The sequence below is a fragment of the Haliotis rufescens genome, unplaced genomic scaffold (assembly GCF_023055435.1).
Source record: "Haliotis rufescens isolate VD_foot unplaced genomic scaffold, xgHalRufe1.0.p SCAF_1, whole genome shotgun sequence".
Lineage (NCBI taxonomy): Eukaryota > Metazoa > Mollusca > Gastropoda > Lepetellida > Haliotidae > Haliotis > Haliotis rufescens.
In genome coordinates, this window is record NW_025963779.1 from 66,591,571 (window position 1) to 66,607,056 (window position 15,486).

At 37.6% G+C, this 15,486-nt stretch overlaps 1 protein-coding gene across 7 annotated transcripts in view; it reads right to left on the reverse strand.

Moving 5' to 3' along the window:
• LOC124134123 (A-kinase anchor protein 13-like) overlaps nucleotides 1-15,486 on the reverse strand; it is a 265,224-nt gene that overhangs the window by 206,686 nt on the left and 43,052 nt on the right. For all 7 annotated transcript variants that reach the window (XM_046498796.2, XM_046498804.2, XM_046498801.2 and 4 more), the window contains one exon: nucleotides 10,522-10,669. In XM_046498796.2, the coding sequence (XP_046354752.2) occupies nucleotides 10,522-10,669 (148 nt within the window). The remainder of the gene's footprint in view (nucleotides 1-10,521; nucleotides 10,670-15,486) is intronic.

Consider the following 15,486-nt stretch of genomic DNA (forward strand, 5'->3'; position numbering starts at 1 on the left):
ACATCAACTGTGCCTTTCTACTGTTCATTGTATGTACACCCAGACAGACTCTACTGACTCTGTCTGTTGTACAGTTATTGCACAAGATGCACAACATAATATATATTTTTTAAATAAATAAAGACTCTTTCAAATTTTCAATCCAGAGCCTCAGAGTTTCCAAATCCAGATCAATAAAGAAATATCATTTGATTTCCAAAGTCTTCTAGAGCATGAACAGATTCCCCCGTAGTGCAGAAATTGATTCTAATTTTGTCGTAAGCCTGACAAAAATATTTCTAACCACATTGAAATACTTAATGAAAACCCAAGGTAGGTCCTCCAAGATGGAAAAGCCTCAGTCGAAATAGACTCCCATTACAAAATCTATAAACATGATAAAGACTGTCTATTAATAAAGGCTCTTGCATCTTATCTTCTTTTTTAAAGACTGATGTCTTCATTTCATATTTATTTGTTCCAAACTTTGGGTAAGTCTTGCCTGACATGGTTATTCAGCATGAGTGAGTGAGTGAGTGAGTGAGTGAGTGAGTGAGTGAGTGGGTGGGTGGGTGAGTGAGTGAGTGAGTGAGTGAGTGAGTGAGTGAGTGAGTGAGTGAGTGAGTGAGCGAGCGAGGTTCTTTTCTCTTCTAGCTATAGCCAACGGGTAACACCAAACATGGGTTCGTCACACTGTACCTATGAAGGGATTAAAACACAGACTGTCATCATGACAGCTGGACCCATTGACCAACAGACCACCCGACCACCTTGAGGTAAGAGTGAGGGAGTGGGCATGTCTTAATGCCAGGTCTAGCAGTATCAAGGGAACACTAACAACCCCCAGACCTCTTAGTATCAACATGGGAATGCTGTTATTTGTTCTACAGGCTAAATGCTTCAACCATTGGGCTTCCCTTCTGACCCCCATTCAGTAATCAGTATAGACAGTGACAGTCATAACCATCTAAGAAACCTATATTGTTGGGACTCTCAATATCTCAATTTTGTGTATTTATTTCCACACCCCTTCGTCTGAGCCAGCAATGTTATTGTGACCTTCCCCAAATACTTCCTACCCCAGCCACACTCATGATAAATAGCAGATTCTTGCTGCTTGGACAACCTGCAAAACACATGGACAAACAGATGATAAGATTGCAACAAAGCAACTACTTTCTGTAATCTGAGGCCTTGGCAAGATCCGCTGACCATAAGTTAAATCTGAGTATATTATTAGAAAAGTGAACATAATTTAATTACTACTATCATTTCTTATGTAACTTAGTTCTAAACTAACAGGCACAATCAAGCTCAAGTAACCACAAGGTGACTTAAACAAGAAAGAAGTGAGCAAAGCTCACATACCCCCGTTATCCCCGCTGGTCAACCACAAATAGTAAATAGTTTGTTAATTAATGAAATATACCTGTTGCTTTAAGTCAGAGGAACTGCCCTTTCATTTGTAACCCCATGAGCTATACAAAACCAGTCATCAAAATTTCTGAATTCCATCATGTATCCATGAAAACAGCAAAAGAGAAAACTTTCAGAATCTTATAAAAGTGAGTGAGTGAGTGAGTGAGGTTTTACGCCGCTTTTAACAATATTCCAGCAATATCACGGCGGGGGACACCACAAATGGGCTTCACACATTGTACCCATATCGGGAATCGAACCCGGGTCTTCGCTGTGACGAGCGAATGCTTTAACCACTAGGCTACCCGACCGCCCCGAATCTTATAAAAGATAAAAAACAATCATAGTGGTTAATGTAGCAAGTTTGCTGAAGCTAGGATACATAATATTGTAAACATGGATTGTACAAAAACTCTACCCAAAATTTATGTTTCACCATGATTCCATGGAAACGGCAAAAGTAAAAAATTCAGAATCTTCAAACTAGCAAAAGGCACAAGCACTCATTGTGGTAAATGTGTGTAGCAAGCTTGATGAAGCTAGGATGCATAGTTAAAAAGATATGGGCCGTACAAAACACCCACCCTAAAAGTTTAAGTTTCTAATGTTTCCATGGAAACGGCAAAAATTAAAAAATTCACAATCTTCAAACTTGCAAAAGGCAACGGGGGTATAATAACTAGCATGGTGGCCATTGCAGATTTGCAAGATTCTCTTGAAATCTGAATCCCTTCTCACAGCCAACTGGAGCTGTAATCCAATGTTTGGATTATGTTTAAAAAGTTAATTGCATAGAAACTAGTAATTACAAAATCTTAAACAATATTAAAACTAAACCTGTGTTTCCATGGCAACACATCAGAGAAAAGCATCCCTTTTTACACATATAGAATGACATAAATCTGGTAAGAAATAATAAATAACAATACAATTAGCAACAAGTAGATTCCAACACCGACATATCTGCATTGACCTTGCTTATATACGATAAATTGATTTTTGTAATATACCTGCGTAATTAACCCTCTTTCTGTAAAAACTACCATTCTCAATATATTCTAAAACACAATTCCTGACATGGTATTTCAAACATAATTTGTTTCACTTCAAAATCTGATGATGAAATTTTCCTCCGAACATTTCTATTGAATGGTGTTTTTCAACAGTTTGTCAATTTATCTTGACATTTTAAAGCTAAAGCTGGTTCTAGGTAACCATCAAGGTATGTTTCTTAAAAACATAACTATCAACATAAGATGACTTACTCCAGAAAACTCTTTGAAAACACTTAATATTGGCCTGCACTTAATTTAGCAACACAACATAGAACCCAATAATAGTGGTCATTGATTTTATCAGTGCTGAGCAAACATGGTTCAGAATTATAACTATGATAACACCAATTCGCCTTCCATCATCCAAAATGCACTTGCCTCAACCATGATGGACCAGAAACAGATTACACTGAAATGACAGCTTATTGAACAATCTGTTCAACAGCTTGGCTGTTCAAAATCATTTAATGATCATAATTCAGCCATGGAAATATTGTAGCATCAGTGACCCGTAACATCAAACGCATCCCCTGAATGCTAAGCTGTGACTAGGAAACATCTGTTCAGGTAACGCTCGATTTAATAAGGTGTTCCAAGATGGTGGACTATATATTGGCTTTATGAAGTAAGGAGAAAGGAATATTATAAACACTTCAAGGTTATTCGAGGTCATGATGAGTTAGGACAGCGATATGACAGGCAACTGCTTAAAACACAACAACAAATGAAACAAACTGAACTTCATTGCAATAATTACTAATTTAAAGGATCATAATTATTCATTGTATGTGTCTGAATTTGCAATTAATGCAAAACAAGGTCTTTGAAAGGCATTTAGAAGTGATACACATAAGGAAGAGAATATATGGATGTCAACTTCTTTATTATGAGGAACACAACATTTCGGAGTATATGCTGGTGAATGAAGGAGTAAGCATATACGCCGAAACATTGTGTTCCTCATAATAAAGAAGGTGCCATCCATATATTCTCTTCCTTAATGCAAAACAAATCCTGCATTTTGGTTCAATATTTGCAAAACTGAATAGTTTCCCAAGATTAACTGCCCTCAACAAAATTTACATTTCTTTGATAAAATGCAGTTTTCTTTTGTCATCAAAACAGCAGAACATGAGAAAATAGTTCATGAATCAATATCCATAAACTAAAATCTTGATACAAACAACAATTTATATCGAAATATTCAAATGTTCCACAAAATTCCAATTTTCATCATACTTCCAATTTTTGTGACAAACCGTCCTGATGACATTAAACCAGAAGATCCGTCCAAGAGCGGAGAAATGTGGTTTGATTCCATCCAGTAGAACTTGTTCTGCTGATTGGTAACGAGATGTGTGTTTGCAATCAATACAACAAACAATTAGCTTGGTAAAGCTGCCAAGGGTCAACAATGATCAGGCCACAAATCCTAATTCGTTGGCCAATCTGGTTTACATTTTACAGAAGCAATTCAAAATGTTCTTGGAGAGCGCTGGCTGTTTTGCTTTCTCCTGTTATGGCCACATACTAGTTTCTCCTCAGATCAAACATTGCTTTAGTTGGAAGCCAACTGATTTAATTATCTGAACTTTGTGTCCTTTTTCCTTATCACACATTATGCATTAACAGTTTCTGTTCCTTGAGTATCAAGACAAAATTATTAATTCAGTATCAGTCTGAAGATGAATAGAAAATATTTGAAAACTATTTCTTAACATTACAAGGGAGAGGTAGAATAAATACCACTTTGGACCAATGAAATGTCAAAGTATAGAGTTATGGAAAACATTGAAATATTGATATGAAAAATATCAGGACATGTTTACATGGCTGAGATCTAGTTGCTTTTTGTCATATATTTCAAGTTTTTAACTTTCCACAAAATGAAATATATAAGCATATCTAAGCAACAAGTAAAAAAGGCTGATTTGGAGAAGTCAAAACTTTAACCTTGGACATACCACAGCACCTCCTCATGCACCAGATGATGAACACACTTTATCATACTTGGAGTAAGTGAGTGAGTGAGTGAGTGAGTGAGTTGGGTTTTCCTGCCATATTTACCAATATCACAGCAATATCATGGCAGGGAACACCAGGGACCTTAACACATTGCACCAGTATGGGGAATTGAACCCTGAGCCTTCTGCATGACCAACAAACACTTTAACCACAGGGCTACCCCACTGCCCCTTATGACACAAGGAAACAACATGACCAGGTTCATTAACGTATTTCCTTTATGTATTTTACAAACAAGACTACAATAAAATCTGCAAAACCAAAAGGAAAAAGTGTATGATTCATTGAATATTTTCTCAACATTTCTTTTTTATTTTGTTTTAAAACTTAAACTTCAAGTCTTCATCAATTTGTCTACAACCCCATAAAAAATGTCCAGTCTGTAAAACAACAAATACAATCTGTCAGGCCTTAAAGAGCATATAACTGAATCCACGTCAAAATGATAGATTCGGCCCAATCGCCACCTAATCCAGGTAGACATATGTCTTTAGTGCCGGGCATATGTTATTTCGGTCAGGGATTAATTGGTTTGTCCCAGGATAAGATAACAATACACAGGTCTGCCTCACAATGACCCCCGGTCAGCCCCCCAGTTCCCCTGTCAGGCAATATGTTAGAACTAATACCACCCTGTCACCAGATCGGTCATTCCGACTTCGGTAAATAGCATGGAATGGTGTGTGACCAGGAACACTTAAATAAACCACATACATACTTGTCTATCTGTCTTGCTTCTACAGCTTGTATTATAACTGTAAAGTTGCAATAAATTGATGAATATCGAAAATTTATAATATGAATCTAATTTTGAAAATATGCTCGTAACTATAGATAACAGTATAAACCTGCTTCAGGTGTAACAAGTACGTGAATGTGCTTAACTGAATGTAAATATATGACTATAGATAAAAATATAAACCAGCTAAATGGTGTAACAAATATGTGAATGTGCTTAACTGAATGTAAATATATGACTATAGATAACAGTATAAACCTGCTTCAGGTGTAACAAGTACGTGAATGTGCTTAACTGAATGTAAATATAGGACTATAGATAACAGTATAAACCTGCTGAATGGTGTAACAAGTACGTGAATGTGCTTAACTGAATGTAAATATATGACTATAGATAACAGTATAAATCTGCTGAATGGTGTAACAAGTACGTGAATGTGCTTAACTGAATGTAAATATATGACTATAGATAACAGTATAAACCTGCTTCAGGTGTAACAAGTACGTGAATGTGCTTAACTGAATGTAAATATATGACTATAGATAACAGTATAAACCTGCTGAATGGTGTAACAAGTACGTGAATGTGCTTAACTGAATGTAAATATATGACTATAGATAACAGTATAAATCTGCTAAATGGTGTAACAAGTACGTGAATGTGCTTAACTGAATGTAAATATATGACTATAGATAACAGTATAAATCTGCTATATGGTGTAACAAGTACGTGAATGTGCTTAACTGAATGTAAATATATGACTATAGATAACAGTATAAATCTGCTGAATGGTGTAACAAGTACGTGAATGTGCTTAACTGAATGTAATTATATGACTATAGATAACAGTATAAACCTGCTGAATGGTGTAACATGTACGTGAATGTGCTTAACTGAATGTAAATAAATGACATCAACACCAGACTGAGTGAGTATGGTTTTACGCCGCTTTTAGCAATATTCCAGCAATACCACTCTGGGGGACACCAGAAATGTGCTTCACACATTGTACCCATGTCGGGAATCGAACCCGGGTCTTCGGCATGACAAGCGAATGCTTTAACCACCAGGCTACCCGACCGCCCCCAACACCAGAAAATAACCAGTCTTGATCATCCGAACAGATTCCATTGTGTGCAAGACAAAATAATGACATCATGAAAATATGTTAGTTGCTCATAATGATTTTGTTTGTTTACATACTGCATATCTCTCAGCAGTAGTCTGTCTGGTATTGTATACTTATTTATGCAGGCTTCATCACAGAAATGGGAAAATGCAATATCCGACAAGATGATAAATAATTTCTTCTTCTTCTTCCTTGCTTACTTGACAGTGAGCGGAGCTGCACGATCGAGTATCAGTAATTGTGCAGCGTCTCCTCCCCACACAGACAGGTCTCCAGGAATGTTTGATTGTCTCGCCCTGGAATGCTACTGTCTAAACAGGAAACAATGGGGCCACCACGTCCATTGTCCAGCTCTCCAGATCTATCCCTTTCATGCTAAAATAGCCACTGGTCATTATCACACCTGCATGAGAGCTACCACAGTCCAGATGAATATTTACCAAGTGCGTTCATAATAAGCCTCTGTTACTCACCGTCCTACAGATCAAAGTCACGTGGGGCAACAACAAATACTTGGGATTCAGGCAGCCGATATAGGTGTCGGTATGTCGATGAAAAGAATATTATAATCAAAGTTTTAATGAGTTTTCTGGATTGAGTGAATGGTGGTTTATGCCACAGATAGGTATATTCCGGTCACACAGAAGCCTGCAAGTAATTGTGTTCAGGTTAGGCAAACAAGTGGTTGACAGCATGAGCAATGATCCTTGGAGTCACACATTATTACTCTCCAATCCTCATTTACTGGTGCTAACAGCATGCATGGGGTTCTGGGGACATATTCTGCCCATGGTCCAAGATGTTTGTTTGGTTGCAGGACATGGAGCTAATATGTGGAAAAACGGTGAAGCCAGCTGTGCTTATCTCAATGTCCAATTAGAGATGTGACACAATGCCCAAGAGGTCAATGTGTCTGTAGGAATGATAATTTAAGACTTTGTTCATTTGCATGTGGGGGACTTGTTGTTTGTTGTTTAACGTGGCACTCAGCAATATTCCAACTTTATGACAGCGGTCTGTAAATAATCAAGTCTGGATAAGACAATCCAATGGTCGATATCATGAGCATCTAACTACGCGATCAGGATACAATGACGTGCATCAACCAAGTCAGCGAGCCTGACCACCCGATCCCATTAATCGCCTTTTACAGCAAGTATGGGTTGCTGAAGACCAATTTTAACTGGGATCTTCACGGGTAGTGTGCAACAATGCCAAATGTCCTGGTGAGGCTAAAATGTGTCAAAAAGGCTGATTTTAGACATCTTAATAAAGAATTTTTCCTATATTTGAAAATGATGCAAGCAATGTATCCGGACTTTCTATGAAGATGTAGACAGGAACAATACAAATGGGTAAAAAAATCATCTTATTCATGGACTAGTTCGATATTATCAGGAAGATAAAAATTCCTCATTTTCACATATTTTCGTCTCAGACATCCAAAATGTGCTTGTCATGATGTCTGGTTACAGAACTGATAACAACTACAGGTCTGAAAGATAATGACAGGTCGGTAGGGTTACCAAAAACACAATGTTTATGTCTTGGCCCGATGGATACCCATTGCCCCATGTATTCAGACCCACGTCCCATTAGCCAGCTCAGTGTCTCACATACATTGCGGTACATTCTGCGTTCCTAATTGTCCATCCAACACAATAGCCAGCATGTCCCTGGCGACATCCACCCACTGTAAGATGACGTACATGTATCAGGTGTTGGGGGTATGTGTTTACACACATCAAGGGATTTGACACGGGACTATTTCTGTTGTTGGCCTTTTAAGTACTTCAACACTGTTTGGTCATAATGGTTATGGCTGGTAATAGATCACGTGAAAGAAATAACAGGAAATGTAATGATCGATGAAATGGATTCTGACCACTAACGTGCATCTATTTCGTAAGAGTTCATCATTCACAGTGTACCGGGGAACAAAACAACATGTCACAAGGCCTCATTCTAAACAACATGGAAAGCATCAATATTATGGAAGGTTTATGAGAAATGTCTTATTGGATTAACGTTTTTTAAATTCTGTAACAGTAGTTATTTCACAAACTCAAATGTCAAGAAACTTCACTCATGTGGGCCTGAGAAAGAGAGACTCAGGTTTAACACTGTCGACATCAATATTTAGACAATATCAACACTGTGACAAGTTTAAGAGAAAAGTATTTCCAGGATAAGCAGATAAGACATATCCCTTTCAAAAAACTTCTTTTCTAAATGTCAAGTAAATCAACTTATACCAGCTTGGACTAGGTAAAAGAGATATCAGCAGGTGGTCTGGGTCATGGCCGACAACAGTAAACTGGACTACGAGGCAAGTCCATGTATATACCGTATTCAACGTAATAAGCGCCCCGCTCTTCTAAGCTCCCACGGCGATATTTGCTAATATATTGGATAGGGAATAATCCCAATTCGCACCCCTTCCGATTGATCAATGTACATAAGTCTCATTTATTTGCGTATAATACGCACTCGTGTGTTATATGCACCCTTGATTATGGGCAATTAAATTCTGGAAAAATATACCTGTCGTACATAAACATTTCAGGCTGTCAGCATAAACCACAAAATTTATCTTTAAGCTCTGTTTTTTTCACCAAAATAATATTCTAATTAGAGCCCCCTATTTCTAATTTTGAGAGCGCCCTGGGCGCTTATTACATCGAATACGGTAATTTAAGAGTTTCACTTACAAATAAAAGCTACAAAACTCTTTCCATAATCATAATTTCTGCAAAAAGCAGAATCCATTGTACAATTCCAACTGTATGATAAGCTGTGTTTATTAATCATTATCTAATACTGATGATACCAGAGTTCGCAGAAAGGAGAGCATACACTGCCCCACAGATGGCACTTGTCACAAACACATGCAAAGATAAGTCAATTGATCATCTGAAAAACCTTTGGAATATATGGTCCAAGTCAAAATAGGAATTGCATCTGACATCATTTTTGTCATTTATGCATTATATTTGGAAATGTCCTCCACATGTCTACCACAAAACCTTTTAAAAGCCGCACTAAGCGTAACAGTTTCCTCTGCAACACTGGCTTAACGACAGAGGGCTGATTGAATGTTCTTTTGGCTACAGTCTGCAATATTCTAGCCTTATCACTGTGACATGTAAATAATCAAGTCAGGGCCAGACAAAACTAGTGGTTAATAGAATGAGCAACAATTCATGCCTTGGGGGCATAACGACACACAATCAGTAATCGGTTTCTTCTATTCATGAATCATTTTTTGTAAAGATGGCGTCTACTGACTGTACCATATGACTGATGTTGATGAGGAAATTGATGATGGAACATTTCCTAGTGATTATATAATGTAATGAATTTGATCAAAGACTACATTTACTGAAAGAAGCCATTGGTGACCTTGACCTCTGCAAAAAATACCACTCCATCTTTGCAGAAATGAGAATAAAAAGCTCATTGCCAAGTTTGCTCTTTGTAGGATAATGAACAGGTAAAGTCTGTGAGGCACCACTGCAGTAGAATAATCATCTGAGAAATATTTGATAGGGACCATGACACTTGATCACATCCTTTCACTGATCCACAGTGCAGTCATAGTGTCATTGCTCGGATATGTCAAGATGAGAGTCTGAATACACGCTGCAGTCAGCAATTGTCCTGTAATAAACACACCAGCCTCTATATAATCAAGTCTCGGCCAGCCAAACTTGTGCTTGACAGTACTATGCCATCCTGGCCATCTAGGCATTATGACAAACAATCAGTTTGTCTGTTTATTGCTCAACACCACTCAGCAATATACCAGCTATATGAAAGTTATCTGTAAATAACATGTCAGGACCAGACAATCTAGTGATTGATGCAACGATCTACGCAAAGGGATACAGCACAATGCATCTACCAAGTCACCAAACTGACCAATCTCTCACAAAAGTCGCCTCTTACGACAAGTATTGATTGCTGAAGACCAATGGTGACCCGAATCTTCACAGGGGGACACAAAATCAAAAAGCGCACTCAGGGTATCCAACCAATCCTCATTAGTCAGCTCTAGGATAAGCTACTGAGACCTATCCTGTCCCGGAGTTGGATCAGGTTGGATTATTTTGAAGCCTTTTTGTCCTGCATGTGTACACTTTCAGTGCTGTAGGTGGAAGAATGAGGAGCCTTACCTGGAATGAAGGAGTGCAGTGTACTGACACTGACTTTGCTGGCTGTGGTCACATGACGCCGGTTGGCACCCTCGAAAACCAGAAATAGTTGTGCATCTTCTGGGAAACTAGTATCTTCTGTCAGAGCCACAACAATGGTGCCACCTCCCTAGAGCAACAAATTAAATCTTTCAAACATCTTAAGATTAAATTGCCAAAATTTATTCAAAGTAATTTTTGCGAGTAATCCGCAACTGGATTCAGAAGACTCAAACTTTAACATCAACTCAGTTTGACTAAACAAAACTTCAAAAATATAAAAGTATTGATAAAACAAATTCGTTTCCTGAATGTCAGGAGAACTAAAAGTGCAATTCTTCAACAGCTATAATTCTAAAAGGCAATTCCAATCGTGCAAATTGGTCCCTAACTCATTGTAACGCTTGGTTTCCATTAAGACTACAGTCTTTGATTGCACTAACGAGGCCAACGTCTGACCGTGATGGGAATAACTCCCACAATGCCATATACCAAACAAACTGAGTGCGGCAATCAAAGCATCCCTGTGATTAGGTGTCTAACAACCAATGATAGGTCAGTAGATGCCAAAGGAAACGATACACGGAAAGGACACACACATTCGGTTCCATACACAATACAAAGAGTCACACTGAATGCATTGTCTGTGAAACAAAGGTATTTGTGGTGACAATTCTATCCATATCTAAACTCAAACACAAATCACAAGACAAACATTTACCGTATTCGACGTAATAAGCGCCCAGGGCGCTCTCAAAATAAGAAATAGGGGGCTCTTATTAGAATATTACTTTGGTGGAAAAAACAGAGTTGAAAGATAAATTTCGTGGTTTATGCTGACAGTCTGAACTGCTTATATACGACAGATACATTTTGCCAGAATATAAATGACCATAATTAAGGGTGCATATAACACACGAGTGCGTATTATACACGAATAAATAAGTCTTGTGTACCTTGATAAATCGGAAGGGGTGCTAATTGGGATTGTTCACTAGCCAATATATTAGCAAATATCGCCGTGGGCGCTTATTAGAGCGGGGCGCTTATTACGTCGAATACGGTAATTCATAGTGATTAATTCTACCATGTTTATATATATTTTCCATTTACTCACGGTACATATACCACTATAATTCAGTCATATTTTCGTCCTTTTCACCAGGACTCGTCAAAATACTGTCTAAATATTTACATGATATACTTCTGTATTACAATCAGTTTGAAAGGCCCTACCCGATCCCTCCCAATCCCCCCCTTGGTTATTAATACCTCTGTAGAAAGGGGCGGTGGAGTAGCCTAGTGGTAAAAGCGTTCACTCGTCACGCCAAAAGGGGGTTAGATTCCACACATGGGTACAATGTGCAAAACCCATTTCTGGTGTCCCCCTCTTTGAAGTTGTAAATATTGCTAAAAGTGGTGTAAAAACCATACAGACTCACTCGAATGCCTCTGTTAACTATTTTTCATCCGCAATAATCTTAATTTGGGCCACATCATTATTATATGTATCCTCTTGATAACTTACCCTTGTCTTTAAACTGATACCAAAGAAAATGTTATTGTACAATTATTGAATAATTTGAGACCTTAAAATTGTCAACAATTTTCATAACACTATATTCTCAAAAGCTACAACATCCTAGTTCAACTGTGGAGAACAAGGGAGGTAGCTCAAGTCAGGTTCAGATTCTGACAAGGATGAGTCAGAAGCATCTTCTAATTGGCAAACATGGGGTGGGGGCGGACAATCAGCAGGACTAACATTGTTGTACCATCAGAGTCCCTTCTAAACCCTCAGTAATGAGGCCTAGACAGTCCCACCTAGTTGTCTCTACTCCTGATGTCCATGACACTGACAACAGTCCTGATAAGACAGGGAGTCATTACAACAATCAATGAAATATGAGGTATGGAAAATAGAACGAGGTTGTGTAGCTCACCTGTTTTAAGCTAATTTATCATCTGACTTAAATAGATTTACATCCTATTTCCCAACACATTTATGGACAATACATGCAGTCAAAACTAGAACACGTTGAATGAGTAAGCTGGTTTTATGGTGGTTGTATTTTAGTAATGTCACGGTTGGGGATGCTAAGAATAGGCCATGGTGGCTAGCTATATTCATTATGGGAGAGCTTCGATGGTTCATGAAGAGATGATGAAAGACTGCATATGAAGAATGTGCAAATATCCAATCAAATTGAAATAAATAAATTACAAATCATTCCGAGGCATTTCATTGGGATAACCAAGCCAGTTCTTTTTCATTTATGTTTCCAAAAATAAATAACAAAAATGGCCACGCTAACAACCAGACTTCTTTCTTTATTTTACAACCAGACTACTTTCCTTATATAACAACCAGACTACTTTCCTTATTCAACAACCAGACTACTTTCCTTATTCAACAACCAGACTACTTTCCTTATTCAACAATCAGACTACCAAAATGGCCATGCTAACAACCAGACTACTTTCCTTATTTAACAACCAGACTACTTTCCTTATATAACAACCAGACTACTTTCCTTATATAACAACCAGACTACTTTCCTTATTTAACAACCAGACTACTTTCCTTATTCAACAACCAGACTACTTTCCTTATATAACAACCAGACTACCAAAATAGCCATGCTAACAACCAGACTCCTTCCCTTATTTAACAACCAGACTACTTTCCTTTTTCAACAATCAAACTACTTTCCTTATTCAACAATCAAACTACTTTCCTTATTCAACAATCAGACTACTTTCCTTATTTAACAACCAGGCTACTTTCCTTATTCAACAACCAGACTACTTTCCTTATTCAACAATCAAACTACTTTCCTTATTCAACAATCAAACTACTTTCCTTATTCAACAATCAGACTACTTTCCTTATATAACAACCAGACTACATTCCTTATTCAACAACCAGACTACCAAAATAGCCATGCTAACAACCAGACTCCTTCCCTTATTTAACAACCAGACTACTTTCCTTATTTAACAACCAGACTCCTTTCCTTATATAACAACCAGACTACAATCCTTATTCAACAACCAGACTACCAAAATAGCCATGCTAACAACCAGACTCCTTTCCTTATATAACAACCAGACTACTTTCCTTATTTAACAACCAGACTACTTTCCTTATTCAACAACCAGAGTACTTTCCTTATTCAACAACCAGAGTACTTTCCTTGTTTAACAACCAGACTACTTTCCTTATTCAACAACCAGAGTACTTTCCTTATTCAACAACCAGACTACTTTCCTTATTTAACAACCAGACTACTTTCCTTATTTAACAACCAGACTACTTTCCTTATTCAACAACCAGACTACTTTCCTTATTCAACAACCAGACTACATTCCTTATTCAACAACCAGACTACCAAAATGGCCATGCTAACAACCAGACTACTTTCCTTATATAACAACCAGACTACTTTCCTTATTCAACAACCAGACTACCAAAATAGCCATGCTAACAACCAGACTACTTTCCTTATTGTCTGATACCAGAAGGGATGGGGCTTGTGTTAATCTTTATGTATTCACAAAGTGTGCACACCAGTTTTAAGTTTATACCTTAAAACGCAAAAAATATTGAAGTGAAACTTAAAAGTAAATCTAAAAGTACATATAACACTGGATTACGAGAAACAGGCCATGACATAAGCCAACTTCACCTCCGATCAGGTGGTCCACATCCGCAGATAATAAACTAAAACAGTGTGCTCTTAGTAACAGGTGACCAATAGATCCTTACTGTGTCTCGACAAGGTAATACCTAAACATACTAGATCCTCCATTAGTTGAACTGTCAGACCCTGTCAAGTATTGACAACACTATCAAACATTACCAAAATGAGTTCCGAAGATTTCCGCTACCGTCTCTAAAACTGGTCCCCAGCAGAGCTTGTGATTGGCTGACGACATTCCCAGTCAGACAGGAAATAGGAGACAAACCTACACAATCGGGGGAAGCAATGGCTGACCTTTCCTGGCTGATGCTAAACTACGACTGATTGGCCCTTGGGAAGACTGGCTATCTGGACTTCCACGTACCACATGTTGATTCAACCTACACACTATCCTTTACTGTTTTTCTATGTTTTTTTCGGTTTGTTGATTTCAGAAAGCCTTGGCCACCTTCAAGAGACATTGAATGCAGTGGTCATGTCAAGGGACGTACAGACACAAGCCATCAGTGAATCAGCTGTATGAAGTTTAAAACTAAAATTAAAATTGGTTTTACTATTGAAAACATTCATTAGGGTAAAGCTAAGATTTATTAAGAAAAACAATAACTTGTAAGAAAAAAAAAAGGTACAAGAATCTGTACTCTACTACGAAAGTGTAATCCCAAATATAACATTTGCTACATTTGACCACTTTCTAAATGGCATTGTGTATTCATAACAATAACCATTCGCCAAAAAAATACATAAATTGTGGATGCCTAACTTTGTAATTGATTGGATCCACATTCAAACAAAAACCTCCTTAGAACTGCAAGAAATCTTATATCACGTTCACCTGCAATATGTATTTGATATGAAAATAATTTGCATAACTGCACATTTTTGTGTTTTCAGTAATAATTATTAAGTGCTGTTCTTGAAGAAAATCAATTATTGTGAGTACAATAGTTCCAACATGTTCCAATATTATGTCCTTCCCCTTCAAGACATCGTATTTTGCATTTTCGACCTGAAATCTGGTTTCAGGAAAATGAGTGAGAATGTTCCCTAGGTCATCATAATAGTATTATTCCAGACATATCATGGCTTAACCCACTGCGGGAATCAAACTTCGCCATGGAGAGCCAGCCCTTTAATAACAATGCTGCACGACCAGCTTCATTTTAAAACAAATGGTTCATGAAGTCAAAGGGACAAGTGACAGAGTATTGTTTTATGCTGCTTTAGTAATGGGACACCAGGA